This window comes from Sinocyclocheilus rhinocerous, unplaced genomic scaffold (assembly GCF_001515625.1).
Source record: "Sinocyclocheilus rhinocerous isolate Xijiao unplaced genomic scaffold, SAMN03320098_v1.1 scaffold422, whole genome shotgun sequence".
Taxonomy (NCBI): Eukaryota; Metazoa; Chordata; class Actinopteri; order Cypriniformes; family Cyprinidae; genus Sinocyclocheilus; species Sinocyclocheilus rhinocerous.
In genome coordinates, this window is record NW_015639767.1 from 833,101 (window position 1) to 850,050 (window position 16,950).

The following is a 16,950-nucleotide window of genomic DNA, read 5'->3' on the forward strand; positions in this document are numbered from 1 at the left end:
TATATATATATATATATATATATATATATATATATATATATTCTTTTGAATGGTATCATATAAATACAAGTTTAATATATTATATTATATTTTATAATATATATATTAAATATTATATACACACACAAACACTTTAGAGCGCAGGAGAGCTAGGCAAAAATATAAAATATACAGTATTCACTATGGAAATATTACCTTTTACGATTATATTAATTTCCAGGCAAGTAATTCACAGTTGTTCATTTCCCTGATATACTGCATGACCTGCCAACTTCTATCATATATTGATTATAGCCTATACTGTAACACTGAAGTACGTATGAACTCATGGCCTGTTGCATTATAGCGGATCCTCCTGAGAAATGCTCTCACTGTACTCAGAAACACACTCAGAAACAGTCTTACCATACTCGGGGTTGTTTTGCTCTTCCTCTTGTTTCTTACGGCCCATCTTTTCACTTTGCGATCATGTGTCTGAAATAAAAACCGTGTGAAACGTTCTCGAGCTGTTTCACTGCTCTGCAGCGTTCATCTCAATCGATCAAGTCCGGATCTTACTCTTACTGCTGTTGTATTGTCGGTAAATCTTTGGTGGAGTAACTAAGCGCCGTGGTGACGTCACGGGGCACCTGCCGCTGCGCGCTGCGCGAGCTCACCTGACGCGTCCTCTACAGGTGCATGATTATTACAGCCTGAGAAACTTTACTTTGTTTTACAGGATGGAGAGTTTTCGGGTTTTCGTTTCGTGCAACTCAAACTGTGTTTTGTCAAACTGTTTCAACGACGCTTTAAATAAAACGTTGATGTTTGTGACAGATTTTTTTTATAAAGTGACACAATAAATACAAACAAAACAAACAAATAAATATTAAAAGTGGCTTTTGTTGTATTGATGCGCTGTGTGCTGTACAAGGCGAAATCAAGTCATTTCAACACAGATCCATGCAAAAGGGAATTTCGGTCCAGTTGTTCACATGAAACACAAAAATCTTGCTTTCAAAAATGACTTTTGCCTGTGAAATTATGCATATATAGAGAAACATAAAAATTTTTTGTTTATATATATATATATATATATATATACAGTGGGTACGGAAAGTATTCAGACCCCCTTAAATTTTTCACTCTTTGTTATATTGCAGCCATTTGCTAAAATCATTTAAGTTAATTTTTTTTCCTCATTAATGTACACACAGCACCCCATATTGACAGAAAAACACAGAATTGTTGACATTTTTGCAGATTTATTAAAAAAGAAAAACTGAAACATCACATGGTCCTAAGTATTCGTCTGAATACTTTCCGTACCCACTGTATATACATACAGTGTGTATATATATATATATATGTATGTATGTATGTATGCACATATAAAATGAAATCTTTTATGTTATATTTTGTGTGCGTGTGTGTTTAAAGGTTACATTGGCTAAGTGGATTTGTTTAAAAAAGTCAAGTATAGGCCTAATAAAACACTTATTTTTTTATTATAATTTTTTTTAGCACTTATACATGCATTTACACTGCACTTACAATTTGCTTAAATAATGTTAAGAGATTAATGTTTAAATATAAAAACTGGAATATAGAAATATGAACAGATAGAAAAAAATAGAATGATACTTTTAAATATGAAACTACAATTACAGTAGGTGGCGGCAATAAGTGAGTCGCTGGGTTATTCTTTCAAAATGACTGATTTAAACTGTTTTAATGAATTGATCAGTCAACGTAAGTAAGACACTGGATGAGCAGAGAGCAAATCCACGGTTCTGACAGATATGATTTTAATGCGCATGAAAACTAAAAACAAATAAAAACATTGATTCGGGGCTTCAGCTCCTTCAGCTCACCTCTAGAGCCGCCCCTGGTTTGAACCAGACTGTATAAAAAGGTTTGAACGCTGCTAAAATTGTTTATATTTAACCTTCATGTGTGCATATATGGTATATTTATACTTTTTTTATGTCATGAAACTGGTGGAGTTCAAACAAAGTATAAACTAACTAACAATAGACAGCTTCTGTTTACTATCTTTAGATTTCACTGTTATCCTCATTTCACAACACAGTAGAGTTCAGACTGATAACACTGACCCTGGATTATTGATTTATCTGTACAGTAATCCAGACTCTTATCAGAAATGAGTACTACAATCCACTCAATGACACACTTTTTGACTAATAATACAAGTCAACACACGAGGAAGAATGTGCAATATGAAAACTGTCAAATATCATGTAAATTGTGTGGTGAATAAATATGGTATTTATCAAAGTACCACAATATTACCATCTGAAACCTGCACTGTACTATGGTACCACCTCAGTATCACTTCTAATGGTAATTTATGATTCTACAGTAGTAATAAAAACAATAATTGAACTATTGCATTTGATTACCATGGTAAATTGTGATTTGTGAGAATAACGACAAAAGGAGAAGACATTTCTGTATCAAACAGTATTTATTAAAACAATTACACATACAAAAAAAGCTCACGATTTTTAATGCAAAAGAGGGTCTGTTTGTGATCTGATGACAGTTTGCATAAAATGACAAGTTTTGCAACATTTCCCCTCCTAGTCCGAGCAGGAATGACGGCCTTGAATTTGAATGTCACTTCCTGGTGGTATTTTCAAAAGGCATTTGCGTGGGCTGAACTTCAGGCCGTTGTGTCATTTCATAATTTCCTGTGTCCTGTCAGATGGAAGAAATGCAAAGATGCAAACACAACCTTCACTGTGATAATTGCATGTAAGCACACGTTTGAGAGCTGTACATGTGTGCGTCCCATTTCAGGGTCTCATCACGAGGGTCCTAACACAGGGAGTCCGGCTTCACCGGCTGTTTCGGGACAGACTTCCAGACGGGCCAGCCGGCTCTTCTCCAGTGCGATGGCCTCCGCCGAATGTTTGCATTTCTCTGAGCCGCACTGACAGGTGAAGTATTTGCTCTTGATGTCCCAGAAACGATCGCCGTAATCAAACCTGTCAGAGATTTTAAAAAATAGAAAAAAAATCAGTGATCATAAAACAAACAGGAGGAAAATGTATTAACAGGAACAGGATGCAAATACAACCGATTCCTAGGGATCGAGCCGTGAGGTTGTGTGCCATAAAACCATAAAGCAATTAAATACAGTGTTCACCTGTGAGATTACAAACAATCATCTCTCACCCGAGCTCCTGTCCGGTGAAAATGTCTCTGGAGCTGAAGAAGGCGATGCGAGGGAAGCGCAGGTCCTGGTGCAGCATGAACACACGTACGGGGATGATGTTGGGGTCACACAGGTGGTTTATAAAGCGGCTGATGTTACCGTAGTAACGGGCGTCAATACAGTACACTTCACCATCCTGAGACAGACAGGGTTATTATAGTTAACTAAAGCTATTGAAAACATTTTCGTTAACTGAAATAACGTATAAATAAAAACGAAAATATTAGATGAAAAACGTTGTTGAAACACTAAAATCACTAACTAGAAATAAAAAATAAAACTGAAATAAAGTAAACTTAAACCTAAATAGTAATTACAGAATAATAAAAAAAGATAAAAGCAAAGATCAAAATTGCTAAAAGTTTTACTAAAATGAAAATTAAAATGAAACAGAAATTATAAAAATAAAAGCGAATTCGATATATCAAAAACTATAATTGTATATAATGTAAATAATACAAAAATTAATTTAAAAAAAAGTAAAAAACAAATTAAATAGATTAATATAAACTATAATATGTAATGTATATAATAATAATAATAATAATAATAATAAACAAACATAAATTAGATGTTGCCTTGGCAACTGACTGAAATATGTTTCAGTTGAAGCAGTAAAATTAATAACTGGAAATAAATAAGAACTATAACCGAACTAAAATAAATGTAAAATAGTAATATAAAAAAAAAAACGAATAAAAATGACAAACAGAGAATGTATATATGTACTATGAATATATATTATTGTTCTATATTTTACTTGTGAATTTTGGAGCATGTACTTTTAAATGTTATTATCCTTTTTTATAACTTTTGTAACGGATTCAGAGAAAAAAAATTTTTTTTGATTTAAAGGGGTCATATGATGTGATTTCAAGTTTTTCTTTCTCTTTGGAGTGTTACAAGCTCTTGGTGCATAAAGAAGATCTGTAAAGTTGCAAAGACTAAAGTCTCAAATCCAAAGAGATATTCTTTATAAAAGTTAAGAGTCAACCACGCCTACCTAAAACGGCTCGTTCTAACATGCTCCCACATATCTAGGTCACTATGTGGAAATATTAGCATAACGCCGCCCAAATGTATAGAGGACCTACAATAATGTACAGTATTTGAAAAATAATGTGTTTTTTGAACATTAAAGCATGTCAACATATTCTGTTTAACCAAATACACAAAATAATGATCTTTAAAATAGCATCATATGACCCCTTTAATCTAATTTTAATTTTATTCGTTTTTTGCTCAACGTATTGAAACATGTTATATTGTCTTTCATCTCTCTCTGATCGAAAAATATCAATAAAAAGGAGTTATATACTAAAAATGACAAACAGAGCAAAATTGCTAAATTTTACTAAAGTGAAAATCAAAATGAAACTGAAATTATAAAACTAAAAGCTAATTCACTATATTAATAAAAACTATAATAGAATATAATGTAAATAAATAATAATAATAAACAAAAATGAGGAATTTTGCCTTGGCAACTGACTGAAATAAATTGGAAGCACTAGAATGAATAACTGAAAATAAATAAAAACTAAAACTGAAATAAAACTTAAAATCACATTTAAATCTAAATAGTAATATAAAAAAGGTTAAAAATGACAAGCACAGAGCAAAATTACTCGCAAATAAACAAAAATTTAAATGAAATTATATAAATAAAAGCTAATTCAATAAATTAATAAAAACAACAGTAATATGTAAAGTATACAATATATAAACCGTCTGATGGCTTGGTATTCCAGACAATAGATGCTGATAGTGTGGCTCTTGTAGTGAGAGTACAAAATATTACTCACATTGCACATAGATGGGTTTTATACTGCATTGCATTTTGCATCAAAGCACATGGATAGCCAGCATGCATGCTGCTTTTGGGCAGGAAATCAAAACGTTTTTTTCAGTGGTTTTCAAATTCTTTTCACAATGCACTTTGTTTAAAAGCAGATGCTAATGTTTATAATATCTTAATATCTTCATGCCTTATAGTCGCATTTATCAGATTAGAGCTGTGTGATATAATGGTCACATTTAGCTAGATTTGTGTGGCTCTTGGTGTCAATAGTCTTGCTGCAAATGCGTGTCAGCAATTTGCATGATTTTGTCACTCCTTTTGTAAACGTGTCTTTAATCTGGCCTGAAATCAGTGACACGACACCTTGTTGTCCAGGTCAAAGAGGTACGAATCGTCCTCCCTCACGTCTGCTTCTGCGTCAGAGATCAGCTCGCCAACATACCTGCAGAAATACAGCAGAAATCACAGGCTTAAACCGGCCTGAGCTGGTCTGTCAAGCTGGTCTCCACTGGTCTGAACGGTTTTACTCACTCGCAGATGAAACTTCCTTGAGGAATGTCCTGAAGCGCTCTGACGCCCCATCCCATCTTCTCCGTCCGGTAGAGCTGCAGACGCACCCTGAAACACACGATCCACTTCAGCCTGCAGTTTATGCAAAAGTGCTTTCTTTAAAAAACTTTAGGGTTCATTTGACATGCAAATCATCTAAATTCAGCAAATTTATTATGAAAATAATCCCAGTTTACTTGATTCCAGCTTGAACCACTCGGTTCTTGCAGGCTTTATGGCAGGAGCAGGCCATGTTGCACTCGAAGATCAGAGGAGGCTCGATTTTATTAAACTCCTGAAGGAGGCGATGATCCTACGAGAACACATGTTTGCTGTCACACAGCCTTCATTCTCTCATTTTAGATAATATCGTGGGGATGAAGCAGTATTTTACCTTGTCGTACCAGCAGCGGATGCTGAGCTGCCCGCAGAGACAGTTACTGGAGGAACAGTCGTCTGTACAGCTGCAGTGCTGAAACAAACACACCAAACAGCTGTCTATAAAACCAGCTCTGAATTTCTGCAGCACACAGATGACTGCAAATATATATATAAGTAACAGAAAAAAAAATAGTGGGTTTTTGGTTTCTATTGTCCTAAGTCTTTTCTCTAAGGGGTTTATTTTTATTTATCTGCAAATAATAGTTTTTTTTTATTATTGACATTGATTTGATAACAGATCACTCTTTTTGGTTGGTTTAGTCATAAAAGTGTCTGAATTGATTTGAAAAAGAGTCTGAATCAAAATGACAGTTGAGAGATCATTTCCATGAATCAGTTGTTTTAGAAGTAAATTTCAATTAATCAATTCAAAGCAATGATTCAATGATTTGCTTGCAGCATATTTCAAGTCTGGAAGTAACAGAAGAAAGCTTTTTTTGACAGAAAGTAATACTTTTATTAATCAAGGATACATTAAATGAATCAAACGTGAGAGTAAAGACATTTATAATGTTACAAAAGATTTCTATTTCAAACAAATGCTGTTCATTTTAACTTTCTATTCATCAAAGAATCCCGAAAAATAAAATGTTTCCACAAAAGCAGCACAACTGTTTTCAACGCTGATAATAATCAGAAATGTTTCTCGAGCAGCAAATAAGCATATTAGAATGATTTCTGAAGGATCATGTGACACTGAAGACTGGAGTAATGATGCTGAAAATTCAGCTGCGCATCACTGCAATAAATTACATTTTACAATGTATTCACGTAGAAAACAGCTATTTTAAATGGTAATAATATTTCACAAGATTACTGATTTTACAGAATTTTTGAACAAATAAATGCAGCCTTGGTGAGCATTAAAAATCTAACCGAGCCCAAGGTTGCCGAGTGTTGTGTGAAGTGTGTGTGTTTTGTGTATGGAGTGGCACCTGCAGGTGTGTGATGTTGCGGTCGATGTTCATGGTGGATGTTTCACAGTTCTCTGCGATGTATTTGTAGTCAGACGGACAGCCTTCTTCATCAACGCCGTTAACACACGGGATGGGAACGTTCTCATAACCCTGAGCCACGTCACTACACAACACACACACACACACACACACCAGTGTTATTAACTAAAACTAAAAGTATTAAAAGTAGTTTGCAATAATTGAAATAAAGCTGACATAAAATAATATTAATGATATTAGAAGAAAAACTTAAGCTTAAAATATTACTTTTGCAACTAACTAAAAATAAACACATTTAAGTTGAAGTACTAAAATGGGAAAAAACAAATAATATCAATATTAATAAAAAATTATATATTCTATATAGTTATATATATTAATACAAATTAATATATTTATTAATATATTTCTAACAATAATATTTCTATAATTTACTAAAAGTAAAATATAAATAAAAAGAAGTAGAAATATTAAAAATAATAAAAAATTGACTTAAAAACATAACAAAATGACTAAAACCTAAATTAAAATTTGAAATTTTGCCTTGGCAACTGACTGAAATAAATAAGTATCAGTTGAAGTAATAAAATAAAAAAATTTAAAAAAAAAAAGAAATAAAAATATGTTAAAGCTAAATATAGATTTTAAGAAAAATAAAAACTAGGGATGCACCGATACCACTTTTTCCAGTACTCGCCAGCTCAGTGCATCCCTAATAAAAACTAATAAAAATGACAAAAGTACACACAATTACTAAAACCTAAATTAAAATGATAAATGTTGCCTTGCCAACTAACTGAATAAATAAATAAGTTGAATAAGTAGTTGTAACTAACTGGAAAAAGTTGAAGTACTAAAATTACTAAAACTAAAAAAAAAAAAAAGATAAAAAATATTATAAAAAATATATTTTTTAAATTACATAAAACAAAAAAATCTAACAAAAATTAAAATGACAAAAGCATGACAAAACTCAAAATTAAAATGAAAACTGAAAATATAAAAATAAAAGCTAATTAAAAATATTAAGAAATAACAGTAGTTCATAAATAAATACTAAAATGTATTCATTTCATTCTCCATATTAAAGACCACACACTGACCTGCATATGATCCTCTCTGTCCGTACAATGCGATTGGCGATTCCTCTACGCAACTTCCTGTTAATCTGTAGCGCCACCCAGACGGGTGTGTCAGAGCGGGCGAGAGAGAGCGGCGTGTCGCCCTCCTTATTCATAATGTCGATGTCAGCACCACGAGAAAGAAACAGCCTGGAGTAAAGATGAACAGAAGATGTCAGATGAGCCTACGACACCAAAAACAGCTTTCAGGCGGCGTTTGACCCACGTGACGCAGTCGATGTAGCCCTCGCGAGCAGCGATGTGCAGCGGCGTGTCTCCGTGCAGGTTAACGGACGACAGAGGACAGCCGGCGTTCAGGATCAGCTCCGCTATCTCAGCGCTGCCCGAGAACGACGCCCAGTGCAGACAAACGTTCATCTCCTGCACAGACAGACAGACTTTGTGAGAGCGCCGTCGCATTTCCTGCCAGACTCACAGGATTCATAAGACTCACTTTGTCTCTGAGCGTGACGTTGGCTCCTCTGTTGAGCAGAGCTCTGATCACGTCTATATGTCGGTGTTCTGCCGCCCAGATGATGGGCGTCCAACCGCCGCTATCCTGAAACACAGAGATGAGGTGAAAACTAGGAAAGCTTATTTCCACCACAAAATGTTAACTCACAATTGCAAGTTTATAACTCACAATTCAGAGAAGAAAAGTCTTATTATTCATTACGAGAAAAAAATGTGCAATTCTAAAAATATATATATCTGAACTGAGAGCTATAAACTCATAATTGTGTTTTTATTCTGCCACGGAATAAAAAAATTGGGACTTTTGAGAAAAAAAAAACAGAATTGCAAGATATAAACTTATAATTCTAAGAAAAAAAAGTCAGAATTATTAACTCACATATGTGAGTTTATAACTTGCAATTCAGCGAAGACAAGTCGAGTTGCGATTCTGAGAAGAAAAGTCAAAATATACACTCACAATTGCGAGAAAAATAAGTAAAGTCTTGTGAGCTTGTTTCCGTCATGGAATACAAAAATAAAAAAAATTTCATTTCACAATTCACAATATTTTTCTCGCAATTGCAAGTTAAAAATCACACAATCTTAGACTTTTTTTTGCAATTCTAAATTGAGAGACAAAATCAGAATTAACTCACAATTGCGAGTTTGCGAGAAGAAAAGTCTTATTGTGAGTTCATAATTGTGAGATATACAACTGCTATTATGAGAAGAAAAGTCTGAATTGTGAGATATAAACTCTTAATTGTGAGAAAAATAATCTGCATTGTGATTTTGTTTCTGCTATGGAATAAAAAAAGGTAATTGCTACTTTTTAATCTCATAATTCAAAAAAAAAAAAAAAAAAAGAGATATGAACTCATAATAAATCGCAAGAGGTTAACTCGCAATTATGAGTTTATATCTTGCAATTCGGAGAAGAAAGTTTATAACTTGTAATTGCATTTCTGAGAAGAAAAGTTCAAATTGTGAGACGTCAACTTCTAAAAAGTTAGAATTGTGAAATTGTTTCCACCACATAATAAAAAGGTAATTGTGACTTTTTATCTCACAATTCCGGCTATATATATTTGTTTTGTATTCTGAGAAAAAATTCAGAAATGTGGGATATGGGCTCAGAATTGTGAGTTTATATCTCGTAATTCTGAGTTTGTCTCACAATTCTAAAAAGAAGTCTGAATTATTTAAAGGCCGCAATTACCTTTTTAATTGTTTTATTCCATTGTGGAAACCAGCTTCTATAGAAAACATCTGAGTTGATGAGCTTAGAAACACACCTGTGCGTTTATATCCACCTGTCCGGTGCTCAGTAACAGCATCACCACCTCCAGATTTCCCAGTTTGGCAGCGTGATGGAGGCCTGTGGATCCGTCCTCTTCCTGGACAACAAACACACACGATTCAGCACTCACACACTCACAACAGAGCATGATGCTCACAACATCAAGGTCATGGTTCTGATTCATGCATGAACTGATCAAATGCACACCTTGAATACAACAAGTTGCTTTGAATAAAAGTGTCTGCTAAAATGCATTAATGTAAATGTAACTTCACACAAAACTAGAAGATTTATATTTATTGTTTACCTCATTTTTTTAAACAAGTAACATGTGGTTTGGGCTATTTTCAAGTCAAGGACTGCTGGTATATGAGGAATAATTGACCCCAGACTGCTGAATTTTTAAAAAATGAACCCAAACTCAGAATGTAACAGCAATTACACTTAACATGCATTAGTTTCTGATTGGCCCGTTGTCAGTTATCATCAAGGGCTCTGGATCAGGAGTGTGAGAGTGTGTGTGTGTTTCTCACTGCATGATAGATACAGGCTCCGGTCTGGATCAGGTATTTCACCACCTCCACATGATTGTTCACTATGGCCTCTAATAGAGGGGTCCTCAGGGTCTTATCTTGGGCGTCCACTTTAGCACCTGCCTAAAATCAACCAGAACACAAAAGCAGAAACTTTAATGGAAACCTTCCTCAGATACAAACTGAGACAAACGTGATGTGTAGCCAAGTATGGTGTCCCATACTTGGAATTTGTGCTCTGCATTTCACCCATCCAAGTGCACACACACAGCAGTGAGTAGTGAACAAACACACACACACACACACCGTGAACACACACCCGGAGCAGTGGGCAGCCATTTTCACTGCGGCGCCCGGGGGTTCAGTGCTTTGCTCAATGGTCTCACCTCAGTCAAGGTACTGAAAGTGGAAAAGAGTGCTGTACATTCACTCCCCCCACCTACAATCCCTGCCGGTACACAGACTCGAACCTGCAACCTTTGGGTTATAAGTCCGACTCTCTAAACATCAGGCTATGACTGCCCCAAACACGACAAGCCCATTACTAAAAAAAAAAACAATTCTCTTCTGCAGGGATTCCCAAATGTTTTTGTCAGCCTTTGACCTGAAATATTGTTTTGAAGCCCCCCCCCCCAAGATTTTAATTTAATATTTTAATAATTTAACAACACATTTGCATCTTCTCTAATGTCAGCTAATGGTCACATGACAAGCAGATAAATAATCACAATATTTTATTATTATAATTTTTTTTGTAAATGCTTAAGTTTGATCATTTTTATTATTTATTTTAATTTTGCATTTTTATGATTTAATTAATTACATCATTGATTTTGATTGTTTTAATTTCAAATTATGTATTTTCATTTGCCATTTTTATGGTTTAACTAATTAAGAAATATATAATTAAGTATTTTATTTTGATAATTTAAAAATAAAATAAAGTAAAATAAAACAAAGTACTTAATTAATAAATCAAAATTAAAACCCATACTTTTTAAATTAAAAAAATATTTTAATAATTTAATAATTTTAATATTAAATAAAAGAATTTAAATAATTTTTATGTCTCAATTATTACCAAGTATTTTATTTTGATTGTTATTATTTATAATGATGTATTTTGATTTAGCATTTTTATTATTTAATTATTACTATGTATTTAATGATTGTTTTTATTTGAAATTATTTTACTTTAGCATTTTAATTAATTAATTATTACTATAAAATTTATAATGATTGTTTCTATTTTTAAAATTATCTCCATTTTGCATTTTCATGATTAAAATAATTATTTTAATAATTGAAAAATAAAAACAAAGCAAAACTAACACTTAATAATCAATTAAATCAAAATTAAAATACATCATTTTAAAACAAAAACTGTACTAAAAATACAAATTTGGCATTTTTATGACTATTATTACTAGGTATTTAATTTTGACTGTCTTTATTTTATAATTCTGTATTTTAAGTTTGCATTTTTATGATTTAATTAATTATTACCAAGTATTTTATTTTGATTGATTTTTATTTTAAAATTCTGTTTTTTAATTTTGCAATTTTTGTAAGGGTTTTATTTTGATGGTTCTTATTTTCCATTTTATGATTTAATTAATTATTACCTTTCTCCATCACAAACCCCAGTTTGGGAAACCCTGCTCTAGAGAATCATCACCATATGATCAATCTAATCACCATAAACAGTGCAGCAGATGTTTAAAGCTCATGAAAGTGTTGTGAAAGTAAAGCTCACCTGTATGAGCAGGTAACAGACCTCCAGCAGACCCCTCTGAGCGGCTGCATGCAGAGCGCAGCGTCTGTTCTGAGAGTCTGACTGATACGATGGGTCGATGCCCTCCACTGACAGACACACAAGAGACAATATCAGCTCTGATGCTGAAAACTTCAACAGATGTGTGATATATATATATATACGTACTGAGCATGAGCAGAACTCGCTGAGCTTCACCCTGTTTGGCTGCAGGATAGAGCTGACGGGAATGAAAGCGCAGCTTCTTCCTCCTGACCAATCAGAAAGAGCCAAGCAGATCACATGACAATGCCATCATCTTTTGCCTGAGTTTGTTCAGAATAGCACACTACCATAAGGTTTTTGCCTCAATTCTGTGCACTGTGTTGTTTTTCTGCATGCATACCAGTGTTATTTTAGTATAACTGACATACTATTATAGTTTTTGTCAATATTTTGAATTAGAATTTATTTTTATATTTTCTGTATTCATTTTAATTTTAGTTAAAATTTTAGTAATTTTGTTGTGTTTTTGTAATTTTGTTTTGCAAATGTGTAATTTAAATATTAACCTAAAATCCCTGTATTAAAGCTAATAGGACAGCTCAGAAAAAAATAAAAGTATAAATAAATATTATTCTGTCTTTATTTACTAGCTATTACAAACCTTGATGCCTTTATTTGTGGCAGTGTTATTTTAGTATCATCGACATACTATGATTTGAATTAGAATTTATTTGATATTTTAATTTTAATTTTTAGATTTTCTGTTTACACTTTAATTTTAGTTACAGTTTTAGTATTTTTTTGATAACACAATTTCAGTTATTTTAGTACTTCAAGCTAAACTAGAAGAAAATGAGAAATGGCCATGGAAAACCTGGATACTGGAGGAACTTTTAATATTGTGATTTATAGACCTGGAAAAATCATGGAAATGGATAAAATCTTAAAAAATATTTATAATAAATATACTTTTTCTGGTTTTGTCAAGTTATGTCAAATTTCTATTTGTAAGCAAAAATAATCTAAAGTTCAAGTTAAACTAAACAAAAATAAGAAATGTTTCCTTGGCAACTAGCCGGTTGGTTTTAGTTTTAGTTAACGATAATAAGCCTGATGCATACAACACCCAGGTAACCAACTACAAAATGTGCAGTGAAATACCGTATCCCATAATGCAATGCACTCTCAGTGTGATGACTGAACCAGGAATGATAGAATCTGTCATTCTGAACATCTATTTCTTCACTCATTATTTGTTTAAACTGATATTAATATATAAACCTCTCGGTGTCCTGTGTGAGAATGGCTTTCTGTAGCGCCGCCCTCCTGTCTCCAGGTGGAAGTGCGCTGGGACACACAGGCTTCCCATTGGGCAGGACGAGCGAAGGTCCCACACTGTCCACCCCGCCGTCACCCAGGGCGACCACATCCTCTACCCCGCCCCCTCCTGGAGTGCCATTGGCCGGCGGAGTTTGAAGCTCCGCCCCCTTTCTTACATCTCTACGACAATGCATCCTTGCACTGTGTGGAAAAAAACAAAGAAATTTTTCAATTTCCTATTAAATATATTTGTTCATTAGCAAATTGCAAAACCTGTTTTTTAGTTGCAAACTAACATTAGAGAACAACCCCACACTTTTTTTTTTTTTATTAATAAATAAATGTAAAAAATTAATAAATACATTCAATAAAAATTGCGATTTATTTAAAACAAATTCTATAATGCGGGATGTTTTTAAAGGTTTTTTATTAGAGCAGATTTTTTGAAGCGATAACAGTAAACTTAAATATGCGCTAACTATTTTACTATTAAGCAACGCATATAACTTACTTGATCGGCTCGCCCATCTTCTTCTCGTTGTTTAGCGCCCGTGATGTGGCTGCGAGTGCGGAGGGAAGTAGCGAGGGTGTGGTCGTGGTGGACGACGCACTTGCAGTTACCACGTTAGACCCTGAAGAGGGCACTGCAGGATGGATGGTGACCTCACGCGCCTCTGACGCATCCTCACCACAATGAGGGCAGAACAGCAGGCCGACGCCCACTCCTCCTCGACTCCGCCCACAGCCCAGCACTGACACACAGCCCCGGTGGAAGCGGTGAGTAATGTGAACGTCCGGGCAACATTCAAGAAACGTTCCCTGCGTGTGAAGTGAAAAGGAGGATCTTTGAGCTTTCTGTTTGTGAGCTGATGAAAAGCTAATAATCAATTAAATCATGAAATGTAAAATTAAAATAATAAATAATTTAAAAATAAAAACAATCAAAATAAAACACTAAAAAATTATGACATTTGTTTTGGTTTTACATTTTTATTACTTTTAAAGGCACAATATGTAATTTTCGCCGCTAGAGGGCGCGTATTCAAAATAAACAAATAGACAAAGTTGTAGTTTGATGTCGCTGTGACTGAGTGTGGAATCATGGGAGTTGTCGTCTTCGTCACCACAGCCGATGCAATCCGACGGGACTCGGGCAGAAATCATGTTCATGGATGAGCTAATGATTTATTAACGTAGTAGAATGAAGCAGGGTGAGGCTGAAAGCCGTCGAAGCGAAACGAGGCCGCTGAATGAGCGTGACACACGGCTCGAAAGCAGCGGAGCTTTTATTATGCCACAGTCGACCGCTTCCGCTCCTTCCGGTCGTGCGTATGTGGGGTAAAGCAGCGCTGTTTTATCATACTAGATACATTTTAAAGTTCTGTTATAATGCTACTCTGTGCGTTCGTCACCGGTCTATTAAAACGCACAACATATTAAAGCGTCTTTGGTGTTTCCATGTTTTCTACAAAACAAAACCGGAAATCGAGGGGATATGACGTCATCAGCAGGCGACACAATGACACTATAGACACGGTCCATGTCACTAGTTAAAATTGCTTATTTCTCTGGATTTAAACATTCTTCTAAACATTTGGGATAATGTAAGTACACAAGCCAGCAAAATATATAACACTGTTCTAGTGGTTTTTGGATATTTTAATAAAAAAATCTTACATATTGTGCCTTTAAATTACTATTACTAAAAAATTGAAAAAATAAAAACTAATTGAAAATATACTACAATAGCACTGCCTCATGCATATAATTTTGTTATTTTAGTATTATTGAGATACTATTATAGTTTTTAAGAATAGTTTTAATTAGTTTTTATTTTTATATTTTCCGTTTTCATTGTAATTTTAAAGTTTTAGTCATTTTGTTGCACATTTGTCATTTTTATTAGTTTTATTAAAATGTCTATATAGTTTTTATTTATTTTTATTTTGTAGTTCTAGTTATTATAGTACATCAAGTTGAACTAAATGAAAATAAGAAATTTTGCCTTGGCAACTAAATTTTCTAAAATATTTTTATGGTTAAGTTCATACGTTTTTTTTGTTTTATTTAACTATAATAAACCTGCTGTGTGAAACACTACAAACTGTTGTTGTATGGAAAACAGCTGTTTAGAAATACTTATACTGTGTGAAAAAAACGTATTTAATTTAAAGGGATAGTTCACCTGTTACTCACCCTCATGTTGTTCCAAACCTATATGAATTTCTGTCTTCTGTTGAACAAAAAATAAGATATTTTGAAGAATGGTAACCAGCTGCTGGTAGCCACTGACTTCCACAGTATTTTCTTCAATATTATGGAAGTCAGTTGCTACCAGCAAACTCATACAGCTTTGGAACATCTTGAGGGTGAGTAAATTATGACAGTAATGTCATTTTTTGGTGAACTATCCCTTTAAATTACAACATACAACAAGAGGGTGATTAAATAATGAGTTTTCCTTTTTTTATTTCTTCCCATAACATGGTTGTTGTGGTCAGAGACACTCACAGAAAGGCAGAAGTATCCGCAGCCTGGACAGCAGTGATGTTTCACCATGTGTGAACGGTGCGTCTCACACAACACCATTAGAGACACGCGGCTGGATGGACGCATCGTCTCCCCCTTCACGATCACTTTGGTGCAGCCCACCAGCTGAAACACACAGAGGACGGGAGGAACCACACGAGAGAGATGGGGGCGTGATCAGTCACTCAGCACAAACATACTGTTCCAAACCACAGCGAGCTGCTTTTACTGTCTTTATTGCAACATTTGTACCCAATCCTGTTTATTTTAACTTATAAACCACTGAAGACAGACCAACTGTGAGCTACGAGGTTGTTAAATGATGGTATTTGCTTCTGTTGAAGCCATCAGCTGACATTACACCATTTTTTTTTTAAATAATCATGTTTACCAGCAGAATTCCTGTTGGAAAACGACATTACCCATGATTCTGCAGAGAAATCAGAACTGCAATGAGCAAATTGCACTAAAAAAGCACCTACCCCAATGAAGCACTTCAAATTAGCTAACATACATATACATATTTTACCTATAAATATACATACTGGAATTTTTAATTTACGATAAAACAATACAATGCCTGGAAAAATATCTATCTTCAATACTATTTTCAATATCACGACAAAGGAAAATATTATATTTAATACAATATATTACATATAATATATATTATATTGTAACATACTATATAAAAAACAGTATTTATAAAATAAAATTAATTAATATTCCATGGGAAGTTTTTTATTTTACACTACAGTAGTAAAATTACAATTATAAAACGGAGAGTTCCGGTCCTTGATTCTGATTGGCTGAGCCACGTTCGAAGCTGTTGTAAATTACTCTACAAACATACACCTTTGTTTACGTTTGTGTGTTGCTTGGCAACCACTTTGTTGCAACCACAACTGATTCTGAGGAACTACATTGATTGGTGGAATAATAATGTTTTTATTAATATCATTACA

At 33.8% G+C, this 16,950-nt stretch overlaps 2 protein-coding genes across 2 annotated transcripts in view; both read right to left on the bottom strand.

Moving 5' to 3' along the window:
* The window catches only part of slc44a4 (solute carrier family 44 member 4), a 32,850-nt gene extending 32,193 nt beyond the window's left edge, over nucleotides 1-657 (bottom strand). The window contains exon 1 of the mRNA XM_016567453.1: nucleotides 406-657. Coding sequence (XP_016422939.1) covers nucleotides 406-451 — 46 coding nt within the window. The 5' untranslated portion in view covers nucleotides 452-657. The remainder of the gene's footprint in view (nucleotides 1-405) is intronic.
* Nucleotides 658-2,502: 1,845 nt separating this feature from the next.
* LOC107751678 (histone-lysine N-methyltransferase EHMT2-like) overlaps nucleotides 2,503-16,950 on the bottom strand; it is a 29,366-nt gene continuing 14,918 nt past the window's right edge. Inside the window, exons 12-28 of the mRNA XM_016567422.1 lie at nucleotides 15,968-16,111; nucleotides 13,968-14,275; nucleotides 13,418-13,657; nucleotides 12,320-12,402; nucleotides 12,134-12,240; nucleotides 10,378-10,500; nucleotides 9,840-9,941; nucleotides 8,543-8,647; nucleotides 8,315-8,469; nucleotides 8,071-8,238; nucleotides 6,947-7,091; nucleotides 5,965-6,042; nucleotides 5,768-5,883; nucleotides 5,553-5,639; nucleotides 5,385-5,463; nucleotides 3,181-3,356; nucleotides 2,503-2,990 (exon numbers count right to left, since the gene is read on the bottom strand). Coding sequence (XP_016422908.1) covers nucleotides 2,810-2,990; nucleotides 3,181-3,356; nucleotides 5,385-5,463; nucleotides 5,553-5,639; nucleotides 5,768-5,883; nucleotides 5,965-6,042; nucleotides 6,947-7,091; nucleotides 8,071-8,238; nucleotides 8,315-8,469; nucleotides 8,543-8,647; nucleotides 9,840-9,941; nucleotides 10,378-10,500; nucleotides 12,134-12,240; nucleotides 12,320-12,402; nucleotides 13,418-13,657; nucleotides 13,968-14,275; nucleotides 15,968-16,111 — 2,397 coding nt within the window. The 3' untranslated portion in view covers nucleotides 2,503-2,809. The remainder of the gene's footprint in view (nucleotides 2,991-3,180; nucleotides 3,357-5,384; nucleotides 5,464-5,552; nucleotides 5,640-5,767; nucleotides 5,884-5,964; nucleotides 6,043-6,946; nucleotides 7,092-8,070; nucleotides 8,239-8,314; nucleotides 8,470-8,542; nucleotides 8,648-9,839; nucleotides 9,942-10,377; nucleotides 10,501-12,133; nucleotides 12,241-12,319; nucleotides 12,403-13,417; nucleotides 13,658-13,967; nucleotides 14,276-15,967; nucleotides 16,112-16,950) is intronic.